Source organism: Camelus dromedarius, chromosome 16, assembly GCF_036321535.1.
Source record: "Camelus dromedarius isolate mCamDro1 chromosome 16, mCamDro1.pat, whole genome shotgun sequence".
In the NCBI taxonomy this organism is placed as follows: Eukaryota; Metazoa; Chordata; class Mammalia; order Artiodactyla; family Camelidae; genus Camelus; species Camelus dromedarius.
In genome coordinates, this window is record NC_087451.1 from 47,341,570 (window position 1) to 47,369,485 (window position 27,916).

The 27,916-nt window shown below is 39.7% G+C and overlaps 2 protein-coding genes across 3 annotated transcripts in view; one reads left to right on the forward strand and one right to left on the reverse strand.

The window, feature by feature from the left end:
- The first annotated feature begins 1,072 nt into the window (after positions 1-1,072).
- On the forward strand, positions 1,073-5,940 carry ABHD15 (abhydrolase domain containing 15). Its single transcript, XM_010978946.3, has 2 exons — positions 1,073-2,043; positions 4,049-5,940. Exons 1-2 carry the CDS (start codon positions 1,166-1,168, stop codon positions 4,572-4,574), a joined length of 1,404 nt encoding a protein of 467 aa, XP_010977248.1. The 5' UTR covers positions 1,073-1,165; the 3' UTR covers positions 4,575-5,940.
- A 5,106-nt stretch (positions 5,941-11,046) lies between these two features.
- TAOK1 (TAO kinase 1) overlaps positions 11,047-27,916 on the reverse strand; it is a 113,388-nt gene continuing 96,518 nt past the window's right edge. For both annotated transcript variants that reach the window (XM_010978947.3, XM_031468452.2), the window contains 3 exons: positions 27,110-27,322; positions 25,978-26,160; positions 11,047-20,417 (listed from right to left, as the gene is read on the reverse strand). In XM_010978947.3, coding sequence (XP_010977249.1) covers positions 19,956-20,417; positions 25,978-26,160; positions 27,110-27,322 — 858 coding nt within the window. In that variant the 3' untranslated portion in view covers positions 11,047-19,955. The remainder of the gene's footprint in view (positions 20,418-25,977; positions 26,161-27,109; positions 27,323-27,916) is intronic.

Consider the following 27,916-nt stretch of genomic DNA (forward strand, 5'->3'; position numbering starts at 1 on the left):
AGCTCAGAATTTTGAGGAAAGATGGGAAACAAGTGGAGGGTGAAGATTGAGATGCATAACCCAAAACTTTGAAATAGAGCAAAAACGTCTCCCACGTGATTTACATGGGGGGATTTATCCTTCTCTCGTTCCCCAGTAATTGCCAGTTATTGAATTGATGGGCTGTGATTTATTCCCTGACATGGCCAGGTCGCCCCTGGAAGGGCACCTGAGTACTTCTTTTCCTCCACCTTATCGTCGGAGGTTTGGGGCTGTTTCTTTTAGGGAAGTGCTTCCTGGGGAGCGGTGTTGATTTCCTCTACCTGAAGCCAGGTTCCAGGGGAGTCCCACACTCCCAGGGGGATCGGGACAGCGTACTGATGCAGGAAAGGGAATGAGTATTCCTTGGCTCTCTAGCCTCCCGCTGCAAACCCGCCGTCGGGGCACGACGCCTGTGCTGGCTCTCGCTGGCCGAGCCAGACCCCCGCCTGACCAGGTTATTGGGCAGTTGGGGATGCCCGCGGAGCCAAGACAAACATGGAGGTCAGAGAGCACAGCCGAGTTCGGGGACGGAGACGCGGTTGGTGGCTCCAGCTGCAGTTGCAAGGCGCCCGGCGGAAGCCCGGGAGCCCACGCCGGGAGCTGCGGTTTATTCACGTCTTCCTTTTGCTACTTCTCTATAGCGGCTCCTGAGGGCTCAGCGACGCAGGGTCTCCCCGGCAGCTACACACCCTACACACCCCACGGGGTGGAGGGACGGGGACAGAGGACTCTGAGACTCATCGTCGTCCCCCAAGCCTCAGTCTCCGAGTCTCCCCCACTTCTCTGCTGCCCACACCCCACTCCTCGGCTCGCTGCCCTCCCCACTCCCTTCCCGCTCGCCAGCGCATCCTCGCTCCCTCTCCGTGGCCTCGGCTCCTTTCACCTTCTGCTCCCGCTTGTCGCAATCGCTGTACAAAGGGCCGGGGGCGGGAATGGGGGGCGGGTGAGGGGAGCCGGGTCCGAACTGGCTGCCTCTGCGGGGCCGCGGCCAATCCGGAGCGCGCCCCCCCGCCCCGCCCCCCAGCGCGGAAAGGCCCTGGGCAGCCGCCGGGGCCGGGCGGAGCTGCGGACAGAGCCGGGAGCTCGCGGAGGGTACGTCCCCGCACTGCCGCCCACCGCTCGCCGGGGACTCTCCCGCCTCGCGATGCCGCCGTGGGGCGCCGCCCTCGTCCTGTTGGCCGCTCTCGCTCTGCTTGGCCTTCTCGCCCCGTGGCTGCGGCGCCCCGGGAGGCTCGCCGTCGGAGCGAGGACCTTGCCGGGGGCCGGGGGCCAGGGCCACAAAGAGGAGGTGTATGGCCGAAGCCCCGCAGATCAGTTAAGCGACGGGCGTGAGCCGCTTCCGGGAGGATGCAGGCTTATCTGTAAGCCGTCGGCGCTGGCCCAGTGCCTGTTGCGCGCCTTTCGACGCTCGGCGGCGCTGGAACCCGGCCCGCGGTCCTGGCTCTCCGGACCCCACTTGCAGACCCTCTGTCACTTCGTGCTGCCAGTGGGGCCGGGGCCTGAGCTGGCCCGGGAGTACCTGCAGTTGGCGGACGACGGGCTGGTGGCCCTGGACTGGGTCGTGGGACCTTGTGCCCGGAGCCATCGGTTCACCAACGCCGGGGGCCTCCCGGCAGTGCTGCTGGTGATCCCCAATGCGTGGGGACGGCTCACCCGCAACGTCCTCGGCTTCTGCCTGCTGGCCCTGGAGCGCGGCTACTACCCGGTCATCTTCCACCGTCGAGGCCACCACGACTGCCCGCTGGTCAGCCCCCGGCTGCAGCCTTTCGGGGACCCGTCCGACCTCAAGGAGGCCATCACTTACATCCGCTTCCGACACCCCGCGGCTCCGCTGTTCGCGGTGAGCGAAGGCTCAGGCTCGGCGCTGCTGCTGTCTTACCTGGGTGAGTGTGGCTCCTCCAGCTACGTGACCGGCGCCGCCTGCATCTCGCCGGTGCTACGATGCCGCGAGTGGTTTGAGGCCGGACTGCCCTGGCCCTACGAGCGGGGCTTTCTGCTCCACCAGAAGATCGCCCTCAGCAGGTGGGTAACGGAAGCTGCAGACTGGCAGGGAGGGGATTAGAGGTTTGGGGCTCACGGAGAAACAGCTCTGCCTGGTACTGAATCAAACAGGTTTAGAGCAATTGGGGCAAAGTTCTCACACGTTTTTCTGAAGCGTCCAAGCCCTCTAGTCTGGACAGAATCAAGGAAGTAGATTTGAAAGCCACAGACGACTCAGTCAGCTTCATTAACTAAAGCAGGGACTCCTGCCCTGGGGCCCTCTGGCCTCACCTCAGCCCCACTGTATCCTAGCAACCTGAGCACTTGACCCACCAGAAGCAAAGGCAGCACCTGACATGTACATCACTTAGTCCATAGCTTGTGAAATCAGCAAAGAGGGCTCTGGAAGCAGTTGCTTACTGATGATCTGTCCAGAATATTTCCTTATGGTCTCTGAGCTTGGAGGTGACAGAAATAAAAAATTTGGTGGTATTTGTTAAAATTCTTTAGATCTGACAAATGCTTTGCATATTCCTAGGTATGTACTCAATATTTAATACAAAAACTTAAAGAATACTTAAATATAATTTTTAAAATTTTCTTAGAAGGTAGTAACCTACCGTCAGGGTGAAAGGGGAGACTTTTCCACTGAGAAGACCTAAGTGACACTCCCACAGCAAATAACCAGGCCTCAGCTTACACCGTTGTTCTCCTAGGAGATGGCAGAATGAGGTCAAAGACGTAATAGCAACAGTGTGGTGTGGCAGAAAGACCTGGGATGTGGGGTCAGACCCACTTGGGTTCAAATCCTGAATTTCCAGCAACTTAGTTAGCCCCTTTGAGCCTCACATCCTTCTCCAGTTCAGTGGAGTTAATAATACAAGATGGTTATAAGCGTAATAGGAGTTAAAGAAAGTGAGGGGCCTGGCATTAGCCTGGCAGCAATACATGGTAGCAACTGTGATTTTCTTTCCTTGCCCCATTTTGCCTCTTGTTCTGAAAAGGTCAGCCCTGAACTCAACAACAGACCATGTGCTTCCATGGCAACCCAGAGCTGCCAGAACAGTCCAGGGGCAAGATGCTCTCACATGGCTTAATTGCCAATTTCCATCCCCAAATGACCACCATCACTGTTGACCCTGGGTACCAGCTGGAGGATCAGGTGAGGGAAGTGGAAAGGAAACCTGGGCCTTTAGGAACTGCCCTGCCTATGAAAATTTGGGATTGTCAACTTGGGGCAAATCTTTTTGAATGTTTGCAGAAGGCATCTATCCAAATTCAGCTGGCTAAGTCTGGATTAATCCAAACAAAGTTCTGAGCTGCCCATCCTGGCCTCCTTGTCAATGTTCCAGGACCTCTCCATGGAGGTGGAAACGGCAATAATGTCCCTCTTTTCCAGAGCAGTTGCTCTCAGGTTCCTATTTGGAAACTCACCCTGTAAATTAAGTACACTCCCAGTCACTTCCTCTGCCACTCAGCCCTCTCTAGGAATACCTGCCCCGCTGATCAAGGTCACACTCCTTTGTTATCATCTGGACAGCATATTAACTTTCAAAGAACAAACTAACTACTACAACTTAAAGTAAAATGTCACTTTGCTGGCTTGAGTCAGTGAGTTCTTCTAAGAGGGGTTCAGGAGGTAACAGTTCATTGCAAGTTCCCTATAGAGGTTCAGAAGTTGGAGTCAAAAGGAGAGCTGTCACTGTAGCTCAGCACCTGGAAAGTCAAATGCCCCAGGGCTGGACAGGTAATGCCATGAATGACAGGCCTGGTAGGAACTGTAACACAGGAAGGAGGGAGGAAATACCTTGATTGTTACCATGAGGAATGTTAGCCCATTTCACCAGATCTCCTTATTTCCCCCGAGAAGCCAGATAGCTGCATTTAACTGATGACAATGAAATGGAAGTTTTAAAATAGACTGTATGGCCAAAGAAAGCCTCTGACTCTGGCCTGTGGGTTGCCACTCTGTGACTTCTGCTGTCAGTTGTTTTCCCTAATTCTTCCCTCTCTTTCCTACCTTCTCCATTCAACTTATTGCTGCCAGGTATGCCACCGCCCTGGAGGACACAGTGGACATCGGAAAACTGTTCAGGAGCCGTTCCCTGCGAGAGTTTGAGGAGACCCTCTTCTGCCACACCAAGAGCTTCCCCATCAGCTGGGACACCTATTGGGACCACAACGACCCCCTCCGGGATGTGGACGAGGCAGCTGTACCTGTGCTGTGTATCTGTAGTGCTGATGATCCCGTGTGCGGGCCCCCAAACCACTTTCTGCCAACTGAACTCTTTCACAGCAACCCCTATTTCTTCCTCCTGCTCAGCCGCCATGGAGGCCACTGTGGCTTCCTGCGCCAAGAGCCCTTGCCAGCCTGGAGCCACGAGGTCATCTTGGAGTACTTCCGGGCCTTGACTGAGTTCTTCCGAATGGAAGAGAAGATGAAAGGGCTGAGCAGGCGTCGAGCTTCTTGCCTAGGGGGCCGGCGCCGCTGGGGAACCCTGCCAAAGTGGGAGGTCTCTCCCTCTTCCTATCTGGAGGAGATCTTTAGCTGGAAGAGATCATATACAAGGTGAGACATAACCCGAGAACTATCCCCAAGCCCTGCAAGGAAGAACAGAGCTGGTCATGGCTAAATCCTGAGAAGGTGGTGAGGACTGAACGTGGCAGGCAGCTCCAGCTGACTCAGCTCCTTCACTCTTAAACTGGTCTGTGGAAAGAGATGGAACTTCCAGCAAGCTGGTGTTCACTTTCCCCTGAGCAGAACTCCTGCCTGGGCCCTGTCCTATACATTTCAGCTCATCGTGGTTCAGCAACTGCCCGTTTCCGGTCACTGTTTCCTGTCACCAGCCTCATAAGTCAAAGAATAGCACCATTTAAGTCCCTGGACTCAGGAGAAGATGCTCACTCACTAGCAAAGACTACAGAGAAGATGAAGATGAGTTTTTGTGAGCCATTGGGCAGGTCTGTCCCACATAAGTAATCAGCTCTATGACCCTGGTTCTCAAGCTGGAGCCACTTGATGTAGTGGGGACAGGATGTTTGTGTCTTGGTCCCACTTCCCTCTTTTTCTTCCTGCTGTTGTGGTGCTCTGCTGACTTCATGTGGCGGCAACTATGGAAGCAGCTCACAGAGCTGTGTGGCTGCATCAGTCTTGCTTGACTATGAGAAAGGCCCAGAGACAGTAAGTGCTGTGCTGAGACTGGGTTGGTGAGGGTGACAAGGTTGAGAGTGTGAATGCCTGTGTCTGGAATACTAAGGTCCAGTGTTTTGGACAAGTTCTGCAAGTCCTCATTGGGAGTGGGGCTGATCTGGGGCTTTAGCCTAGAACCTCAAGACTCACTGGAGAGATTCCAAGGATGACTTATTAATAGGAAGTCCTTGCAAGCAGAGTCTGCTTGACTATGGCTCAAGGAGCCAGACTCTCAGACACTCTAGCTGCTCCCTCCAGGAACATTTTAGGGAATTACTCCAAAGAATTCTAGTAAGAGTTGTTTTTTCCCTGGGATGTGGGCTTTCTCTAAGTGGTAAAAATATAAACCTCATATCTTAAGTGTTTTTTGGTTCATTGCCCTCGTTTCTGACACTACTTTAGCTTTTCCCTCTCCAGAGCCTGGAGGGACATCTGGGACCAGAGAAAAACAAACAAAATTTCCAGGAGATTGGCTAGAGCTGCCTCAATGATTTACTGATATTTCACAATACCATGCTTTTTCTGCTCAATTATTCAAAAGGACATCCATGTAGATACAGAAAAAGCTTCCTCCTGGATCTGGCCACTCAGTGACTTGGCTCTTTGGTTTTATGAGGACTAATGCTGAAGGTCAGAATAAAATAAGGCATTGTACAGACAGATCCACAAAACATGGATTTGGATTAGGCCATTAAACAATACAATAGGACATCCAGTTACCAAAAAAAAAAAAAAGCTTTGCCAGCAGCTTTATTTTAATTTGTCATCAAGAAAGAGGGTAACTGTTTTGACAGGAAGCTCCATCCTGGCAATTTTAAGGAGGAAAGATGTTTACCAAAAGCCATATCCCAAGGCTTGGTATGAAATTCCCGGGGCCATGATTTCAGGTTTGTATAATCTTAGCTCATCCTTGTTCTTCTAGATCAAATAAGAAGAAACTTTGAACTATACAAGAATCTGAACTGAAATGCAGACAACACTCAATTGTCTAAGGCACATTATTCTGTCATGAAAAAATTACTTCCATCCTTCCCCACTTCTTGTTTCTCCTCCTCCACATTTTTTAAAAAATTGAAGTACAGTTAATTACAATGTGTCAGTCTCCGGTGTACAGCACAATGTCCCATTCATGCACATACATACATGCATTCATTTTCATATTTTTTTCCATTAGAGGTTATTACAAGCTATTGAACCTAGTTCCCTGTGCTATACAAAAGAAACTCACATTTTTCATCTAAAATTCTTTCAACCATTTGTAAGCAGGAGAAATAACAAGGGAGTGAACCCTAAAGAAGCCGTTCTACTTCTGGTTAACAGCTGTGGTATGAGGCTTGGTGAAGAAGAATTACTGACATCTGGCCACCCCTCTCCCCTAGCATCTGGTACAGTGGAGATTTCAGTTAATTAGGTCCTGCAGTCCCATATGCAAGATCCTACAATCATTCAGACCTCATGGCAAAATGGGAAGCAGTCTAGTGTTTTTTTTTAACACCCCATCCCCCACCCTTCCCAGGGTTAAGGGGCCCCTAAGGGCTAAAATCTAGATTGTTTCTCTAGGCCAGATACCTCAGACTCTGGTTCTTTAAGATAATAGTTTTTGGAGAAATTGTGGTTCCTTTTTTATAGGAAAGAAAGCTTGTGGCGGTGAGGTAGGGGAAAATACATATATTATTTTATACATACATCAGTTGTTGGTTATTTTTTCGCCTATAGTCTTAAAGCTCTCAGAACAGCAGAATAGCCCTAATCCGGGCTCCATTGATTCCCTTGGATCCACAGCCTTAATGACCTAACCCTTAAGTAGTTGTCTTCCATGCCCCTTGTGCCTGTGCCAGATATACTCAGCTGATCTCAGGAAGCTCCTTCTCTCTCATCTTTTCATCACCATTTAATGAAAGCTCATTTTTGCCAAGAAAGTGTAGTCCCTGTCCAAGCAGGTTTGGGTGACCCTGTCTTTCAGTCTACCGATGAAGGAATCACCCAAATTGGCTCTGCTTTGGTTAACAGCTAATTATATGAAACCAGCTGGAGGAACCCCAGGCACACATTCTGAGAGATTGCATGGCCCTTGAACAAACTGACAAGTTACAAGTTTGAGGAAGCAAGAAATAAACAACAAACAAAAACCAAAGAAATACCACTGAGTTGGGAACTTTCCAGGTAGTGAATCTTTACGATCCTCTCAGGCCTCATTCACTTGCTTGCCTCCCTTTTGATCTCTTCATTATTTATAAATACCTTCAAATGGTAAAAGGAAAAACAAAGACAAAAACAGAAACAACCCAATGACAATAAAGGTAGCATTATCTCAGAAGGAGAAACTGAGTTCTGTGTCTCCACCCACTGGATCAGAATACAGGAAGCAGACAGTTGCTTCTGAAGGTTTCTTTGAGTTTTACTAAGCTCTCACCTCTGATACCAAAGCCTGTGCTAAGCTATAACTTAATTCTCTCAAAGATTTAGTATTTTATGTATTTATAGATGGGTCTCTAAGGTGGCTTGGCCAGAGATGACAATATGAAAAACATGGCATCAAATCCTCATTTTGAGAAGACATCATCTCTATTTTCAGTGAAGATATCTTTGCTAAGACTTGAGTACTGTTAGAAAAGAGGTCTACACAGGAAGTGTCTTCTTGGCTTTATAAATAACCTCAAAACCACGTCAGAGTCAGAAGGTCCTCTGTGCTCATCTTCCACCCAGACTGCAAGATCCTTTGTCAGTCACTCTTAGTAATGTCAAGGTTTCTTCCTTTAGAACTAAACTTTAGTATAAATTTCCCTCCCTGTTTAAACAAGCAGATACACTTGGCCACTTTGGCAGAACGTGCCAAATGATATCAGTGAGCATTTGTGACTCTACAGCCAAGCCACAAAGGATGACATCAGAAAGTTCTCACGAGTTATCTCAGTTTGCAGAGCTAAAATTGAGGAGTTTTACCTAGGGAGTGCCCAGAGATGGAAGGAATGCCTCAGGAAGCAGGAAGTCTCACATCATTGGAGGGATATGCAGGCTAGACTGCCACTTGGCACACATCATGGAGGGGATGTGCTGAGAAATAAAGGTGGTCTAGATTAGATATAAGGTCTCTTTTCATCCGAGAGTGGGTAAACTGAAATAACACTAATGAGCTCAGTGGGTTGTAAAGACTTCAGTTGGTTTAGGGGCTTGAGGATCAGATCACAGACCTGATCCAAATTCTGGGAGTTGGGACATGACATAAAAATTTTAATGAAAATAACTGTGCCAAAGTGATAGGGTTTTAAGACATCCAATAATTATGCTCTAAAGTATCCAGGAAGACAAAAGTTTGAAGGAAAAGTGGAGTGTCATTAAAACAATAAAAGATACTAACACATCAAAAACAAATGTATCCAGCTCCTCCAGCCTTCCTGTGTATGTAACAAGGTAATACCTTGCTCTGGTGTCTATCGCAGTGTGGTTGAACAAAAATTTCTCTCCAACTTGTTTGCCTCTGAATAATAAATTGCAGTCTCCCTGCAACAATGGAATGTCATTATTTTTTTTTAAATCTCCAGAAACAAATGAGCTGTTTGTCTTCTTAAGTCCTCTGTCTACTGAGCCATGCTTACCTACCTGTGAAGTTAACAGGGCCTCACTGCACATTCTTTATTTGCTGGTCGTTGCTTCACTTCTATACATCTAACCTTGTGTGCTCTAACACTAACCAGTGGCAGCTCTGTTTAATCAACAACCAGGCCTCCTGCTCTAGACTAATAATTTCCCAAAGGCTCAAAATTCCCTGATGATCAATGGTACCTACATAGAGATATTTTCCAGTGGGCAATTAGTAATTTGTGTGTTGGACAGAGTACTGAAGTAGTTTGGAGAAGTGGGTTCTAGTTTCTACTTCAGATCTGTGACTCCTATGACTTTGGGGAAGTTATTTTATGAGTTGTTCCATATGAAAAGACTGAGACTATAAATAGGCCTTAATTTAGGTCTGTCAGGATAGAGTGAAATAATAAAAGCAGGTGGATCCTAACTATTCAAGTCCATTTAACTCCTCAACCAGAGCTCAAAGACCTCTATCATGAGGCAGCATCTGCTTTCAGATCAGAATCTTATTTTCCAGTTCTTAAAAAGCCAAGAAATTGCAGTTATTAATTCCACTGCAAACTTGGGAAAGGCCTGGAAAAGCAGCACCTTAGAGTCTCACACACTGGGATGCTGGGTTGCCCAGTTGAGGGCAAACCCTCTCCACCCCTTTCCCAAACACATACACACACTCTCTCTCTGATAACTGTGTTATGGCCAATAGGTTTCACATTGCTTCATTTGCTCCAGCCAAAAACCATCCACTTTCCTATTTCTTATAAGTGACAGTCGATACAGATGTGACTTTTAAGATCTCACAGTAAGTAGTAATGGGGCTAAAGACCAGAACCCAAACCAGTGCTCTTTGTGCCGTACTTTGCCTTTTCCTAGTCAATCACTGGCTGAGATGACAGTAAATAATGCTCACTTTACACTCCATAAAGTAAAGGACATCAACAAAAGGAGAATGTTTTCAGAGCCGCTGGAGTGCACAACTCCACGGGGGAGCATACACATTAATCTATAAATGGCACCCCAAAAGTTTATTGCATAGCCTGCATAGCCTTAACACCCTCGGCAGCCTTGTCTCCCTCTTATCCGTAAGAACAAGCATCTGAAAATAAGCAATTAGTCACTAATTATCTGGGACATGTACAGGGAAACCGTGGTTCTGCAACTGGCATCGAGACGTAGCACTGCCTTATAACCACTGGGGCTGCAGAGCTAGCTGACCACCAGCTGACCACTTTTTTATGTTCAAATTTCTTTTATAGTTAGGTAGGATAGCTTTAAACTCTAAGCATAACTCAGAGCATCTTTGGTGTGTTTAGTCAATGACATTTGTTTTGGGCTGTTGACATGGCTAGAAGCACATGTTTTATAATACTTTTCTTCCACTGTAGTTTGAAGAGCCCAATTGTGGGGATAAAGCAGAAAATAAATCTTGTTTTTTAAACCCTTTTTGAGTTCCTACAAATTCAAGGTGGGATGTTGGCAATGTTGGAGATAGAACACTTGGAATCTAATCTTGGTTCTGCTAACGTAGTTGTTCAACTCAGGCAAATTAAACACTATATAAATGTTAATGTCAAAACAGCTCAATATCAACATTCTGGGAGTTTAAAAGCCATGTTAAAAAGTTAAAAGAGCCATTTTTCTGATAACCTATTCAATAAAGTAGATCATCTGAAAGTCTACTTTTTAAAATGACACTTAAAATGATTTTCTAATTAAAAAGACATATAAACCCAGCCCATGTCACCCCCCTCCCTCCAAATTAGCCTTCTGACAAAATAAGTCATTTTAATACTGTTTCAGACAACAGGACTGGATTAGAAATTCTACTCCACATAGGGCTAAAATGTGATGATTTTCAAATCTGGAAGATAAACCCATATAAAATCACCTGGGCAATTCTGAAGCTTTGTACAAGGTCCAAGACTACATATACCTACGTGTCCACGTGTGTGGGAGGAGATATAGTTGTACAGACCACAATATATGTCTACATAAAACTTAAGAACCTACATCAAATCGTCAGAACCTACAGTAGAATTATCTCACACCCACAACACAATAAGCCACTTCACTGTCTGGGCAAACAGAACCTGAGGGAACTAGACCAGAGGGTTTTTGTCTACATTAGGCAGCTCTTTCTTACCCGTATCTTACTCATTTTTATTAACCCTAACATTCAGCACAGTGCCTGAGATTCAGTAATTATCCAACAGACAGTCACTGAAGTGAAATATACTTTATGCGAATACAATTACTTAAAAAAACTGAGCAGACACTGTGTACTAAAATTACTTTATTACAGTTGATTTTTTTAAACATTTCCTTTGCTATGATACAAAGGATACTTACAAACAAAATATTACATATGACCTTGTTTTCGCTCTTATGTTCTGACAACTTGGTAACAGCTTTAAATGCACAATCTATACAATTAATACAGGTTATATATGAACTATAAGGTATGTTGAACCAGAAGAATACTGACAATATACTGTACAATAAGCCTTACCAGTTAGTGCTGCGGACCATTTCTACCAAAAGGAAAATGCACATCTGTACAGTCACCTTTACCAGCTGGTGCTGACAGTGAGGGAGAGGCTTCTACTTCTTTGCAACCCTTGATAAGCCTCCACTGTGGGCATCTGTTTGGTCCAAAAATTGAGAGGACTGTGTATATTTAAAATTAGTCATTGGTAAAGTGGTAGAACATCACTTTCAACATGATAATCTCTCGCCAAAAAAATCAGTCCTAGTTTCAAAAGACTACAGGTCCTTCGTCCACCACGAAAACCCTACAGGCTCAAGGGCGTTGGGAGATGAGAAGATGAAGGCTGCCAAAAAAGGAGGCAAGAAATCAAGCCAAAAATCTAGGTCTTGCAAAATCATCATTTGTCCCTTCACCAAAGGGAACTAGAAATGTACAAATTCATTGATGAACCTCAATGATAACTTATCAGTTAGCTGATAACCCTCATTTTATCTGGACCCCTGACTTGTGGGAATAATTGAAAGAGATTGTGAATATATACCACTTTTAGAAAAGAACCTCTTGCTTATTTAAAATATTCCCTTTAGCCACCAAAGCTGGTCCTGGGCTATTACAGGTGTGCATTCGTCTCTTAATGGTCTACTCAGAAATGATAAGGTTACAGCTTTTTTTCTTTTCTTTTTTCTTTTTTTAAATAAAAAAGCAACTGACTGAAGCATTTTTCTTTCTTTAGGTAAATAGCAAAAATAAAAATAAAAACAAACCCTTGTATTTGCATAAATAATGCAAATGGAGCGATATGGCCTTTAAGGTAAAGGGTTAGTAGAAAGGAAGAAAGAAGTGAAGAAAATCCAGAGAAAATGATGTATTAATTTTTTAAAATTTCTACATGTGCAAAAAAATCATGCTGGTTGAGGAAAACAAAAGTAAATGAGTATATAAAACTAAAAACATAAATAATATGTTTGGGATGACTGGTAAAAGCAGAAACCAACCTGGGTTACAAAAAGGATTATACATTCAAGATGCTCTTAAACCCAGTGGGATAACTTATGTTAAAACTGTGTTAATAGTTACGTTAAAAATCTCAAGTTTGTTTTTAAATCTTCACAATACAAGCAAAGCTGTTTTAAAATATACACTATACATATTTCTCATAGTCTCTCCAACCTCATTAATGCGCATTAGGCTGTCTTTTTCATATACTAAAACAAGGGGGTTCTGAAAGCTAAATTGCTCAGAGTAACCCATCCATTATTTAAATGTTTACGTTTTAAATGGGTTAAAAATTTTAGCAGACTTACATAAATAGGATTTAGCAACACAAGTGTTAATTTAAAAAACTCTAAAGCATTTACTGATTATAAGGTTGGAACAGTCTGGGGAAATTATGTGCACTATACTTCAAAATGTTATTTACATCAGACCATCGCTTTTGTAAAATTTTCCCTAAAAGATAAAAAGAAAAAAATTTGGAGAATTAATCCATTCTAACCTAGCAGAGAAGGATAATAAAAGGTAAAACAATAACAAAATTATCTCCTAATAGAAACCCCACATATCCCTCTCCGCTTGGATTTTGCCCTATGAAACCACCTGCAACTCCTAATAGGCTCATATATCAAGTGTTAAGATAATGTGGTAAAATACTTTGTTCAGATAAATTACTGGCCTTGAGTGGACTTTAAAAAAAAAATTTTCCCACTTGTGTCTCTGGCTTGGATTATTTTAGGACACATGTATGTAATTAATTGGAAGGGCACTCTAAGTAGGCACAATTCCCATCTAATGTGGAATAAATGGTATGACATAAAATGCTGTCGGGGAGAAGGGGTGGTGGTTTCTTTGATATCATGAAATGCAAGAAAGCACATTTGGAATGGGCACCAAAAAAGAGCTTTCTGGCAACACACCAAGGGCAGCCAACATCTTAATAAACTAAATATATTTGTGTAAGACAAAAAAGGGGCTAGAAGGGTGCCGATATTTCCCCCCCAGGTTTGTCTGATATGTGCTAAACAGTCACATGGCCAACTGGAATTTGCAAACATTAAGCCGTTCCATCCTTTTTAATCACATAATTCACTTCATGACCATGTGTAGTTTATAGAAACAATAATGTTCATGCTGAGGCAATGTATTTGAGGGCTCAGAAAAAGCAAAATGTGCCACCGAGAGAAACCTGTTCCCATACAACCGGTCTTCATGCTTTCAAGTGGCTCTAGTATACCTTTGATGCTAAGCCAAGCCATGCAAAAGCAAAGAGTACACACTTTTCATTAACACTGGTATCTCATTTCTAAACTCCACTGACCTCAGAGTTGCCATAGAAACATATAACATGAGTAATGAAAGCATACAAATGAAGGTTCATGGATTTCAAAAATGCATTTCCCTCATCTATATTCACCAGCTTTTAATACCTTAGGCTAAAAGGCATATCAAGAGATAATGACAAAGGAACACACGTAATTCTGGAAATATGGAAAATGCTCCAGAAATGGGATCACTGTGCCAGCAATAAGCATAGTTCATTTCATTTGAAAATTCAGCTAGAGAGCCCAATAAACAGTTCCAAGCCATAAAGTTATCACCTGCAATAATTTACATACACATTAAAACTCTTGCACTTTATAGACAAAACACACTTCTGTAAACATGGCCACTGGGGGAGGGAGGCTCCCTACCTCATTCATGACTGAGGACATGTAACCATTATATTAAATCAAATGACTTCGCTTCAAAAGATTTTTAAACCTGACCAATGATTAAGTTTTATTTCCCCCTGTTTAACAACATTTAAGCATTAATTCTAAAAAATGTCACCTAGGATGGTTTCAGGGTTAGATGCTAGGACCACAACTGGCAATGACAGCAACTCCTCTCTAGCTGGCACAGACTTATAAACTTTAGTACAAAAACAAAAAAATACAGAAACTAGGTCAATTTGTTAGCTACATATTTACAGATAATTACATGATTTTTTCACCCATAATTGCTAAAAACTATGAGTGAAAAGGAGAACTGTGCAGGTTGAATTACCCGTACTTTGGGGGGAATTCTTAGGTATCAAGATACCCTTTTCATTCATTCACAAGTCTCATCTTCTCTACTTTTTCATGGCAAACTACCTACAGATGTCCAGATTGGTATATCCAGTGGGCATCCTGTTTCAGAGAGGATTAACCTTTTTCTCTATTTAAAGTAAAATCTCTTGTATATTTAAAAACAAAACAACCCCAACACAATCAAGCGCAAGCACATACACACACAATCTCTGAAACCTCAAAAAGTTATGATTGCTGGGTAACAGTTAACAGTGATGGTGACATAGTAAATGGCTTCCCCAGTTTTAATTCTCTGCCTTTATTTTCTTTAAAGAGTATCTATTTTGGGGTGGGTGGAAAGAAGTGCAAGTTTAAGAAACCCACAACAGGCAGATAAGGTGCATACTAATTTACTTATTTCTCATGATCTGAAGACTAACATTAGGCCAAAATGGATTCTCTTCCCTTGCATGAGTGAAATTTTGAAAATCTGAATATAAACGAGGGAAAAATTAGTCAATGTGACTTTAAAGGGGGCTACCAGAATTCAGTAGAAAATACAAATGCACAATAAAGGAAGAGTTCTCAGCTTCACTTTTTCTAGACAGTGTTTAATAAAACTTCTTTACAAATTAAGTCATTTCCAATGTAGACTTACTGTAGTAATTTCATAAAAGTGCAGACAACATAACCAGACACACAGCAAAACAGACTTCAATCAGTAGTCCTGGCATAAAGAGGCAAGTCTGCTAAGTGTACAGCATACTCTTCATCCTTTAAATAATCTGAGGATGGAGAATTTCCAGTTCTTAACAACTAAGAGTGACTGAGTACCTTTTCAAAGGCAATGCTACAATCTGGTTGGGGGCACTATCATGTTAGATAAGGAAAAACAGAGAATTTGTTTCTCTTTGATAATAATCTGTATTTTGGTAAGGAGCTCCAAGATGACAGCCTAAGTTTTGGATTTGTTCCTTAGAGAAGGCAGTTTTCTAAGAAACAAAAGCCCCCTCCTTCCATCCTTACAGGAGATTCACACTTATACCCTTAAATATATTATCTTCTGACTTGAATACACACTAGACACTTCACATTGTAAGCATGGGACAAAACACAGGACCATATAAACCTCCTAGTAAAGGGTTGCTGTGTTGGACCAAATCTGTGCTTGAATGGTAGTGGCTCCGAAGGGGTGGAAGGTGCATGAAGAACTATCAGCAAGCAAGAAGCAGCAGCTAAAGGGAGAAAGCCCCACACTAACACCAAATCCTTCTCTCCCAGTGGCCATTTCCTGTTGATCTTTACAGTTTATAAGAACCTTAGATGCCTTAGCAGTAATTCCTTTCTTGGCTGTTTTGGTCCTTGGCAAAAATTTGTAATTGTTAGTATTAATGGAGTAAAAAAAGTAAGCTCAATGGCACCATTACTAAGAAATATGTATGGAGTGCACATGAAGATTATGTGATCTATTGGTTTCTTTTCACCTCTGCAGAGGAATCACCACCAGTGTTTTTAATTTCCATGGTTCATTTTTCTCTGCATCACTTATCTTTCATGGCATTATTTGACAAAAACTCACAGAAACACTAACAGGCTCCTCCCCAAGCACTATTTTACTGCATTGCAACTTATGGTTCCACATTTTACTTAACTTTCTTTCCACCCATATAAGTGCTAAGAGGGGATTAAAAAAAAGAAAAGATTGCATCTAATGATCACCTTCTCATAAATATCAACCCAGAATACTCATTCTTAAGAAACACACGCATTCTTGCCTTAACTGAGGACTGAAATAACTAAACAAATTAACAGAACCTTAAGTGCCCTGATGGAAATGTACAGTATGAGTTACATCCATCTACCTATCTATACACACATATAGACACTCATATGTATATACAATATATACATACAAATGATAACAGCTATACCAAAAATGTGCATATTTAACACAGTTTTTAAAAAAGCCAGTAGATCATGGTATAATACAATTTATTTCCACTAGTGAATGGCACAAATGGAGAAATGCAAAGGAGGTGTTTCAAGTACGATAAAGTCATTTTTCACAGGTGAAAATAAACAGTATTATTCCAGTGTCCAACACAATGTATTCTATAAAAGTTTAAAATGCCAGACATTTAGTACTTAAAGAAACAGAAAGTTACTAAAGTCTGCTTAATGGTCTGGAAAAGACACTCATAGAGTTTTCAATTTTTGAAAAGGGGGTGAGGAAAGATAGCTGGGAGTGGGAGGGAGTATCAAGGACAGTTTCTTTAGTGTACTGAATGATGTTTACCTGTTGTCTAGGCAGCTGAATATTGTAATAACTATGCTAAGAAGTTCAATTTACCCATAAATCCTTGGCCTAGAGTACCAAGCATATAATATCTGTGGGTGTAGCTTCAAATAAAAGACTATTCATCTCTAGGCACAGAAATGATTAGAAAGAATGGCAGCTCTGAATAAAAAATAATATAAACACATTTTCCAGCTGACTATCTATATAATGAAAATACTTCCAGATACTTTAATTTGGGGTTAGAGCTGACTTTAAGCAGAGAAAAAAATATGTGCAAAAGGAAGGGAATCCAATTAGGAACAATGTATTTCCAGGTATGAGGTTTTGCATTTTTTAAATGCTAACTTTAAAAAAGGGAGAAAGGGAGAGAGAGTGAACACAAGAAACTTTACTGCCAAGCTCTGGATACCAGACATAGCATTTACGACTTTCTGACATGCCGGACAAATTTCCCATACTTTTATTTTCTTAAACACATATATATCAAGTGAACACCAACACTGGGGGGAGGTAGAAGTAATTTGATCAAATGTTGACATCTGTACACTGATTCAGAAGTGCCTGCTTCCTTCTTTAGAATCTCTCAAAACATTTCAAATTTTCCTGCTACAAGCTTTACTCTTTGATGATTCCTACCATGTGTGAGATTCCTCAGAAGTCAGATCTTGCAAACACACACAAACCAATTAATTTGAACCATTTTTGCAAACTATACATATTTTAATTAAAATTAAATTAATGGGATAGTCCAGGTATAGTCATGACCTACATGTAAAACTGGTTGCCACACAATCAGATACAAAGCCCTACTGGATAGACATGTGGAGTCAGTATTCAATCACAATTTTGCAAGTACATATGATCTGCATGAACTCAGTAACTCAATTTGACTAATTTAAGTCCACGAGTGGACTTTAACATGTATCACTGGTAGTATTTTTTTTAAAGAGTTTTGAATGTAAAACTGATCTGCACTCCTATTCCACCCCTCCAACAGTACAGAGGGGCTAGATCCAAAAAGAATTTTTAGAAGGTATCAATTCATATTTTTGGACATTTTATTAATTCTAAAGTTCTTTCCTATCATTTTCCTCCAAATAGGTAGATATCTCAATATGTCTGAAATACTATATAATAAATACGTGAATGCAAAAAATATACTGAGAAAATTTAAAAATCCCCTTTCATTAGATAGACAAGTAAGTACGTATCATGCTCACCTAAAAACTGGTGATCTCGAGCATGGCCAACAGAACACTGTACCAGAGTGCTACAAAACCCTGACTAAAATTGTGTGTGAATTCTACTGCGAACTTGATTTTAAAAAGACTTACATTAAAATATTAATTTTTCTTCTAGTTACCTTTAAATGAATGTCAGAAACTCCTAAAGGGGGGGACTCACGGGGATTAGACTGACATACCTGGGGAAGACTTAAATTTGGTTGAGAAAATCAGGATTTCAACAGTGACAGATTACTGTTTGGTCATTAATCTGGTCTAATTAAAGAGTATCACTGAGAGGGACTTAAGAGAATTCTACCTTGGAGCCCTCTGACTATATGAAAAAAGCAGGATCCAGAGTTAGCAGCAAGGGTTCTTCAAGACACCTGGGGAGGGGGCAGGACAATAACTTGTAAGAAACTCTCATCTGTCACTGAAAAGAACAATTTTTTCCTTCGAGTCATACTCACATCTTCCTACCCACCCCACCTTCAACTCAATTTCCACATTAGCAGTGGAATACCAAGTAACATCTAACTTTCAGCATTGGGTTGATCCTTCATTATAAAACAAAACAAAACAAAACAAAACAAAACAAAACAAAACAAAACATATCCCTCTGTGGAAAAAAAAAAGTTAGCTTTTGTCAAGAGATTCCCTGACCACTATAACTTATTATTTTTTTAAATTTGCCAAACTTGCTAGTTCTTTTTCAGTAGTACTTTAGCACTGAGGCTAGAGACTTCCGGAAGTGGTGTTTCCTATTGTGTGATGTTAACATGATGCCAAATGGTCACTAAGTCTCAAGGAACTAGAAGTTTGCAAAGTATTGCAGCAACAAAAACAGCAATTAAAAGGAAAAAAAAAAAAAAAAAGAGGACCTGCATGTGCAGCAAAATCTACAGTGGTGATGAGGATTAGTCAGCAGCTGGTAAGTCATTGGCTCAGTGACTCCTGGTTCACTATGGCAACTAAACATTAAATAATTGGCTATTCTACTTGTAAACAGGAAATCCCGTAAGCCAAAAGAGGGTAATCAAATTATGTTTATGTAGTGTGGTGAGAATTCCAATAGACGGCAGTTTGCAAATATGGCATCATTCAAATACCTCTGGCATTTGATTTATATTGGCTATGTGTCTTTGTTCTTATACAAAGTAAAAGTACTGTTTGGGGTCTTGGGAGTTATAGAGCTTAGCTAGGATGAGATATCACAGTATAAGCAACAAAACGTCAGGATATATAGGGTTCATGTCCTCACTCTGCTGCTGAACATACCCACCATATGAACTTTCAGGGGCCTCTCTCACCCTTCCGGTCTTCCCCTTTAAAGGCTCACAGGTTCGTTGATGCAATTCCCACACAACTTGTGATCTCCTTAAGCACCTCCATCTCACCATGCCATAAAGAAGGCACAATTGAATAGACCAAAAAAAAAAAAAAAAAAAAAAATTCACTGACAGATCTATGCAGCATTCAGAAAAAGAATTAAGTTGTTTTCTACTCTCTGAAAAAGTCAATGCAACCCTTTAGTGTTTGTGGATTTCTGTGTTCTTTTTTACTCCAAATGAGGCTGAGAAGTCAGACCAATTTAATAAAGAAAGTACACTGGTAAGGGGATACAGATGTGTTTCCATAGCAACTTGTTTCAGTATATGCTGCCTGCTATGAGTGGCTTATAAGAATCTGGGGTATGGAGAAAGGCTTTAGATCTCTTCACAAACTTCTTAGGATCTAATTGTCCAACAGTGATGACTCAAGTCACATCACTGCATTCTATTTTTGCAGTGTTCAGAAAATACCCCCTCTCTAGCCAATTTCTTTTAGCTATGCACGATATGTATGTGTGTGTGTGTATATGTATACACACATACATATCAAATCCCATTTTCAAAATTTCTCCAAAAGTTAAAAACAAAAAAACAAAAAACAAAACCCGGCAGCCAAATACTATGACATCCCAGTTAGTAAACACAAAACAGAACACTTTACAAAAATGAATAAAATATACCATATGCACTCAGCTTCCACACTGTAGTACCCAAGTGAGGAGGCTGCTGTGACGATGTCTGTAGGCAGTTTCTTTTGGCAGACAGCTCCAGCGGAATTGCCACTCTCAATTATTAAGTTATGTATAAGACATATGTGACCCATTGGATATTTGTGAAGTGACACTCGTGCTTCTGCTCATGCCCTGCTCCGTCCGTCCCCCAGAAGCTGTCCGCCTCAGAGCCTGAGGGCTATTGCGGACTCCCATACTGCTACCTCGGGGTACCCCTTGCATCGGCCCTGACGGGTGACCCCATGGCTGGGGTCCACCCTGCATTGGATGGCCCCAAGCTTGTGGTGGGCCACCCATGGGATGACCCCAGTGAGGTCCTGAACCCCCAGTAGGATTGTGAGACCAACCAGAAGCTCCCGGGTAGCTGTGGCTGAATGCCTCAGGGGACAGATTAGAAAGGACCATGTTACTAAAACCTAGTCTCATGCTTTCAGAGTCAAAAGCTTCAATTTCTCTGGCTTGACGTTCCAGCAGGCTTCGTATTCGTTCTGTGCGTTCATTCTGCAAAGCCAACATTTCTTCTTCAATCTGTTGGGGGGAGGGAAACAAAAAGAAAGCTGATTTATTTTTAAAAATCTATAAACTAAAGAAGTTAATAATTACTCAGCTTTGAACTGAATCATAAAGTTCACTCTGGCTATTTTATGGATGTACATTTAAAAATCAAAAAGATGTACTATAGGAATCATAATTTGTATTTCTAAAATGTGTAAAATCAAATTCTTCAAAGAAAAGGCAATAATCTTAATTGAAACAAAAAATCAAGGCAATTATCATCAATGACTATTTAATCCATTAGGCAAAGCATTGAATAAAAAATAAAATGGGTGAAGGGAAACTTGTCTTATCAGATATACCAAACAGTCACTCTAATAAAATAAATATGGTATTCGTGTAGGAACAGATCATTCATGAAACAGAAGTAGAATGAAGATCTCAGTTTGCAGGTTTTTGATGCAAGACAAAAGCAGTAATTAATTCACTGGGAAAAAGATGGATTTTTAATAACACAGGCATAACTGGCCAGCCATCCGCAAGGAAATAAAAATGGAACCCTATCTTATACTGCATTCCAGATAGACCAAATCCTTAAATGGAAAAGCAAGCAAATAATCAAAACCACAAAGTTTTCATTAAAAAATTAGGAGACTATGTATCTAGAAATTAGCAACTGGAAAACTGGAAGGTATTACAAATAAATGTAGTTGACTATACATAATTTATTAATGTAAAACATTTCATACTAAATAAAGTTAATAGGCTAAAAAAAGTTGATGGAGAACTTTTCTTTGGATGATCGAATTGACAATTGCCTGTTATAGGTTAATTGACTTAAAAGATAATTAACTAAAGCTGTATGAGGACCTTGTTTGGGCCCCAATCCAAATAAGCCAACTTTAGATATTTTTAAGATAAAAGGGGAAATGTAGGCAAGGACTGAGTATTAGGCAATACTTAAAATTTATTATTAATTTTATTAAATATCAAGATGGAACTATGCTTATTTTAAATTAAAAAAGTCCTTATTTATGTTTAGGAGTAAAATGATGCTGTGCTGAAATTTGCTTTAAAATATTCCACTCTCCTTCCTTCTACCCCCTCCAAAAAGTTGTGTATGTGTGCAGCAGAGGAATAGATAAGAAAAAATTAGCAAAATCAAAAAGATGTACTCTATGCAGAATATTGGTAACTGTTGAAGCTGGGTAATGAGTACCTGGGATTTCACTGTACTCATTCTTCCTATTTTTGTGTATGTTTGAAATTTTTCTTGAAAAAAAGTTAAAAAAAGGAAATAATGAGAATTTGTAAAAAAAAAAAAAAGAATTAACTAATCAGACATCAGGAATATTTGAGGACTTAAGCCAATAGTCTTTGTTATCTGCAGATATCTAGCTCTATAAATGTTTACATTTTATGTATCAATTTTTAAGTGCCCTCAAAAAAACCCCATAGTTTAGCATGGGAAACACATGCAAATAAAAAATTACAACAGAATGTGGTTAAGATGTAATAACAGATTTATAAGGTATAGCAGAAATACAAAGGGATGAAGTGATTCGCTCTATAGGGGAAGGAGAGAAGGGCAAAGAAGCCTTCTTAGAGGAGGTGGCAGAAACTGGATTCTGAAGGAAGAATACCAAGTTTACCAGAAAGATGTGGGGAGGGAAAGATATTTTCAGCAGAGAGAACATATGCAGGTACACAGAAAAATGGTAAAATAAGAAGTGTCTGAAGAATTACAAGTCAACCAGATAGAGACTCTAGTAAGAGTCTGAAAATTATTGAAAGTTCTAAATACTAAATAAAGTGTTATAAAGGTTGAGAGAGGGCCATTCATTAGAAGGTTGAAGGAGAACTTAGATTAAACATGAATGCTTCTTGTGAGGGAAAGACATCAAAATGTTAAATGTGGTGATTCGAAGCAGAGAAATTAAGGACATTTCAATTTATACTTATGTTTCTCTGTATGTGCCAGGTTTTTAAAAAAAAAAGGGTTGCGTATTTGTAAAATAATTTTTCTACTAATATCTATATATAAAAGACCTGATTCTTTTGAATTAAACTTATGTATCTCTAAGGATTCAAAGAACTTCAAAATTTTAAAATATTTTATATGTAAGAATTTTAAAAATCCATTTACTTAAAGCACTTATTTTAATTTGAGGGATCTAATGATAGGAAAGCACTTAGCATGTAACTGATCTGAATTCCTTGTATACAATCTGAAGGAAACTCATGATAAAAATATTAAGCACATTAATGCTTATCAACCTTTTATCCAGTAAATACTGCTTTAATTTTGTTTGCTGATTAGTTCTGTCATTTAAGAAATGCAGAATATTTTACAATTAAATAAAAATAAAACCTAAGAGTTATGACAGATTACACTAACCCCCGTTTCTTTTAAAATATATTATTTATTACCACAAATTAGAAAGGTGGTTTCACTGGGTGGATAAAACTTCCCATAATTAAGACTTTTGAGAAGTTCTTTCAAACTATCTTTAAAATCAAATGCGGTATTTTCGTGTGACTATTTTCAGATCCACAAAGAAAAAGGCTGTAAGATGTTCCAATCATTAATTCTAATGTTGTTCATACTAAGTGAAATATTGAGAGAAAATTAATTGAAATGATAAAACTAAAATGAAAACATTTACATTTTTGGAAATACTACCACTTTCCATGTGTGTATAAAATTCAGATGGATTCTAACATTTACAGTTGTCATTTTGCTGAAATTTTAATGTAAATGAAATATGAGAAAAGTTGTAATAAGAACTCATGTGAGTCAAGTGAGGCTTACTTTACTTTGTTGGTGTCTCAACCTAAAGGAGCAAATCTTGGTTTATTTGGGCACTTAAAGCAACCTTCAAAGAAAATTATTATTCATCTTGAAACAACTAACATTCATTCTGGCTCCATCTCTATTTATTTTCAGATGACTGTTATTTGTACAACCAATAAGCACAAAGTGTAGAAAATACAGCTGTAACGATTTTTCAGTTTCTGCAGAGAGGGTACATGGCCTTGGTAGCTGCCGACTGACCCCAAACTACTTTAAAATCATGCACTTCATTTGAAATGTAAATTTTAGCCCTGAAAAATCAAGTAGCAACTCAAAGCACTAGAGATTTGTCACCCTACTGTACCTCTACTATTTGTAATACTAAATAATCTTATGCAATTCCCCATCAAAGTAATATAAACCACAATAAAAAACAGAAAAATGAACCAATCTATTATATTAATATAGCCACTACTAGCATTGCTTCAATTCACTTCATTTTTTGTATATATGTATTTTTATTGAAGTATAGCCAGTTTACAGTGTTGTGTCAATTCACTTGAAGTGTAATTTGTCTTTTTTTATTTTATTCAACACATCATAAGCATTTTTCAATACTAATATTGTCTTTGTAGCCATCATTTAAATGGCTGAATAAGGTGTTATTAAGTGGCTTGGCCATAATTAATAATTACTTAACTATATCTCTATTTTAGATGGTTATGTATTTTAAACCACCATAAAACATGCTATAATTACCATATTTACACATTTTGTTTTTCCTATATTTGGATTTCTTTCCTTGGAATAAACTCTTCAAGTCTTATTAAATACTTAACATTTCCAAAGCTCAATATATACTTCCAAATTGCTTCCCAAAATGCATTAATAATGTATGAGAGTGCCACTCCACCTTCACCAATGTATATCAGTTGTATGCTCACATTTTACTAGGCTTTGTAGAACATGTAGGCTTTGGTTCACGTATTGAAACAAGACTGTACCTAAGATACTAATTAGCACCGTCTAACTGAACCACTAGATGGAGCTAAAAATATAAATACATAGTCATATCTCAGTATCGTTGGGAAAACGGTTCCAGGACCCTTCCTCGGACACCAAAATCTGAGGATGCTCAAGTCTCTTACATAAATTAGCATAGTATTTGTAAATAAGCCACATATGAGCCTCCCATACTTTAAATCATCTCTATACTTATTATACCCTATTCAATATAAATACTATGTAAATAGTTTCTGGGGGATGTGGCAAATTGCAGTTTTGCTTTTTGGAACTTCCTGAAATTTTTTTTTCCCAAATATTTTCAATCAGAGGTTAGCTGAATCCATGGATGCAGAACCCACAGGTATGGGGGAGCCCACTGCAATAGTACCAATATTTCTTCTACAACACTATTCCCGAAATACTATAGCGAGTTTTCATTTTAGTGATAGTTTTTTGAAGCATAAAAGACAGAACTTTAGATTGAACTTTAATAAGCTGGAATCAGATTTATGAAATCTGTTCATGGAACAAACTAGATTTTTCTCAAAATTTATATGTGTTTCTATCTTTCCCATCTTGAATGAGAAACATAATTGAGATAATTTTTAGAGGCAAGAACCTCTCAAAGAAGCCAGTAATGGGAGCTGTGCCAGAGAAAGAGTAACACCTTATTTTGGTGGGTTTTTTAAGAATATAGTTTTTAATTTAATAAGGCATTTTATTTTTATCACAAGAACTGCAGGAAATAGAAGAAAATCTATGGGACAATGGTCCAGAAACCATGACAACTTTTAATAAGTTAGGCAAGTATTAACTTACAAAGGACCAAAGGACCTAAGATTATACCAGCTATTGGGGACTTACAGCTCAGGAATTCCAGAACATAGCTCTGAATCCTGGATACAATTTATTAAAATATTTTTATTTTTATTTTTAAGGAGGGGAGGTAATTAAGTTACTATTATTTATTTATTTTAATGGAGGTACTGGGGATTGGACCCAGGACCTCATGTATGCTTGCATGCATTCCACCACTGACCTATATCCTCCCCTAATCTGAATCCTGAATACAACTGATATACTACTACTTCTCATGATAAACACCTTTTCTCTCTTTATCTTTCAAAATCTAAAAATCTTCTGCCCATCAGCCTTTCTCTAAAACACACACACACACACCCGTATAATGACTTAAAGGAAGGAAATGAATTTGGGGATTCTGGTTCTATTCTCTAATATATCTGACAAAGAATTTTTAAAAAAAGATACATCTAAAAGTAACATTTGCAACCTGACTTCACTTATGTAGAACTGGTTTTTACCTTCTGTCCGCTAGTAGTCTTCCATCAATCTATACAGTTCCAGGAACAGGATATATGAGTAAAGTATATACTCCAGATCCTGTGCCCTCGCCTCTCTCAGCCAGTTACTGAAGTTCTTCTTCACTATCTGAGTTTTTCTCCAATCTCTTTAGGTAGAACTAGGTACACAAAACGTGAAGAACCATGGAGCCAAGAGCTATTCTCTCCCAATTCAACTGTCTTCACATAACTCCGTATCATTCCTCTAGCACTTACTACTTAATTATATTCACCTGATGTCTAGAATTCATCAATTATAAGGCTCATTACTGAATCAATAATTTTAAAGAAAAGCATTACCAAAACTAGAATTAAGGAAATACGGTATTGTGAAAATAATTAATGCTACCTCTGTCAATATGAAAATGTACATATAAAACGGTTCTTATAAAAGTAAATACTAGCGCAATTACCTTTCCTCTATAACTTTTACCTTTTGCTCTAAGAGTGCCCTGCGGAGGGAGACCCTCTGTTCAAGCTCGCGAAGCTCTCGATCATGTTGTGCCTCAGCTTGCATCTTGATTTTGCTCTGATACGCATTTAACAGCTCCAGTTCCTGCTGTAGCTGCATCTTCAAAACCTGGCACTCTGCTTCTTGTGCTTCATCCAAACGCAGCTGAAAGAGAGGAAAATAAAAAGATATATTCTACTGTAAGCTATCTATTCATGACCTACAGAAAGGAGGTATGAGAGAAGACAGACTCCTTTTTTGAAGAGTACACAATTGTTCACATTTGTATCTTAGAGTAAGCATATTTGAAAAAGGAAGGCACAGTAACCAATGATGGTATTACGAAGGTAAAGCTATCATAAGCTATTTGGAGGATGCCTGAACAATCATATTTTTCTCAAGAAAAATCTAGAATCTGATTAGGTGGTGAAACTTTGAATCTCTTCTCCACAATGGATATAACTTAACAAGGACCAGCAAACTACAGCCTCCAAGCCAAATCTGAGTGGCTGTTTTAATTAATTAATTAATTAATTAATTAATTAATTAATTAATTAATTAAATAGTCCACTAGTTAAGAATGGTTTTTACATTTAAAATAACACATAAGCACTTTAGATAAGTAACCACATAATATCCTCAATTTTGCATCCTGGCCCCCAACACCTAAAATATTTACTATCTGAGAATTTAAGAAAAAGTTTGCAAAACTATACAGAAAATATTTTGTATTTGCACTCACTAAAATGTGACTGTTTGGATTACCAATACAGTACTACTTTTTGCCCACTACTTAATAAAGCTGCTGCTCTAATCCTCATATATGCTATATATGCTTTATATATGCAATATGGGATACGTGCTAAACACCTGAGAGGCACTGGCAGAGCGCTTATTTAGAACCTTATGTCTAAATGTATCAGTGAGAATTCTATATACATCATGACTGCTTCCAAGCAATGCTGAGAACAGGAAAAGTACAGACCACCACCACTTATTTCCCAAGCTGTAGGAGAGCTGTATTTCCAACTAGTATTTTAACTACTGGGATTTCATTCAGGTGGTGGAAGGAAAGGGACACTAAATTTGTTTTGCCTAAATAAAACAAACTCACAGCTTGTGTGGACAGCATTTCATTAATGCTGTGGTCATACTGTTCAGCCAAGATGGCTAATTTCCGGGTCTGCTCCTCCTTGAGCCGCTTCAGAACAGCTTTGTGCTCACTCTTTGGTGTAGTCTCCAGGAGGTGATTTCTTAATGCTTTGTACTGTCTGGTTTGGATTTTGCAGGTGTCCTGAAACTGCTTTTTTATTTGTAGTTCTTTAGACTGGGAAGGGAAAAAAAACAGATGCATATAATTTTTAATGTGGTATTTGGTATACTTTATGCTTCTATGAAAATAAGGCTAGTAGGACAAAGGGAGGAAAAATAAAAAGGTCAGATCATAAGGTTGAAGGTATAGTACTTTTGTACTTGGTTATTAGGTCAAACTATTGGATTCTATGTATTTTTATTTCATAAACACTAATTTAACACATTAAAATATCAAGAACTTCATTTTTCATAGGAATTCAAGTAATACTCATTATTTTGCTAGTAAATTTAGTTATGAGTAAATATTAAAGTTAGCTTTGATCACTCTGCACATTGATGACAGAATATTAAATTTCTTCTCATGCATTAAGTATAGTAGATATAAAAGTAGTTTATTGGCCAGACAATATTTTATTAGATCTGAGAGAAAAAATAAGCATATTTACTGTTCCTTATCTGAGACATCTTGCTCCAATTTCTTTCAATGATAATCTCAACTCCAACTACACAGTCTATGATAGACCCTATAAAAGTAGGGTATTAGTAGTTGACTATATATTGTTATTATAATTATCTTTTCTTTAAGGGAATAAAACATGTAAAGACA

Excerpts from the sequence above, each read along its gene's own strand:
- ABHD15 (XM_010978946.3), top strand. The coding sequence starts at position 1,166 with ATGCCGCCGTGGGGCGCCGCCCTCGTCCTGTTGGCCGCTCTCGCTCTG. Across the intron at positions 2,044-4,048 it reads CAGAAGATCGCCCTCAGCAG|GTATGCCACCGCCCTGGAGG; the intron begins GTGGGTAACGGA and ends TATTGCTGCCAG.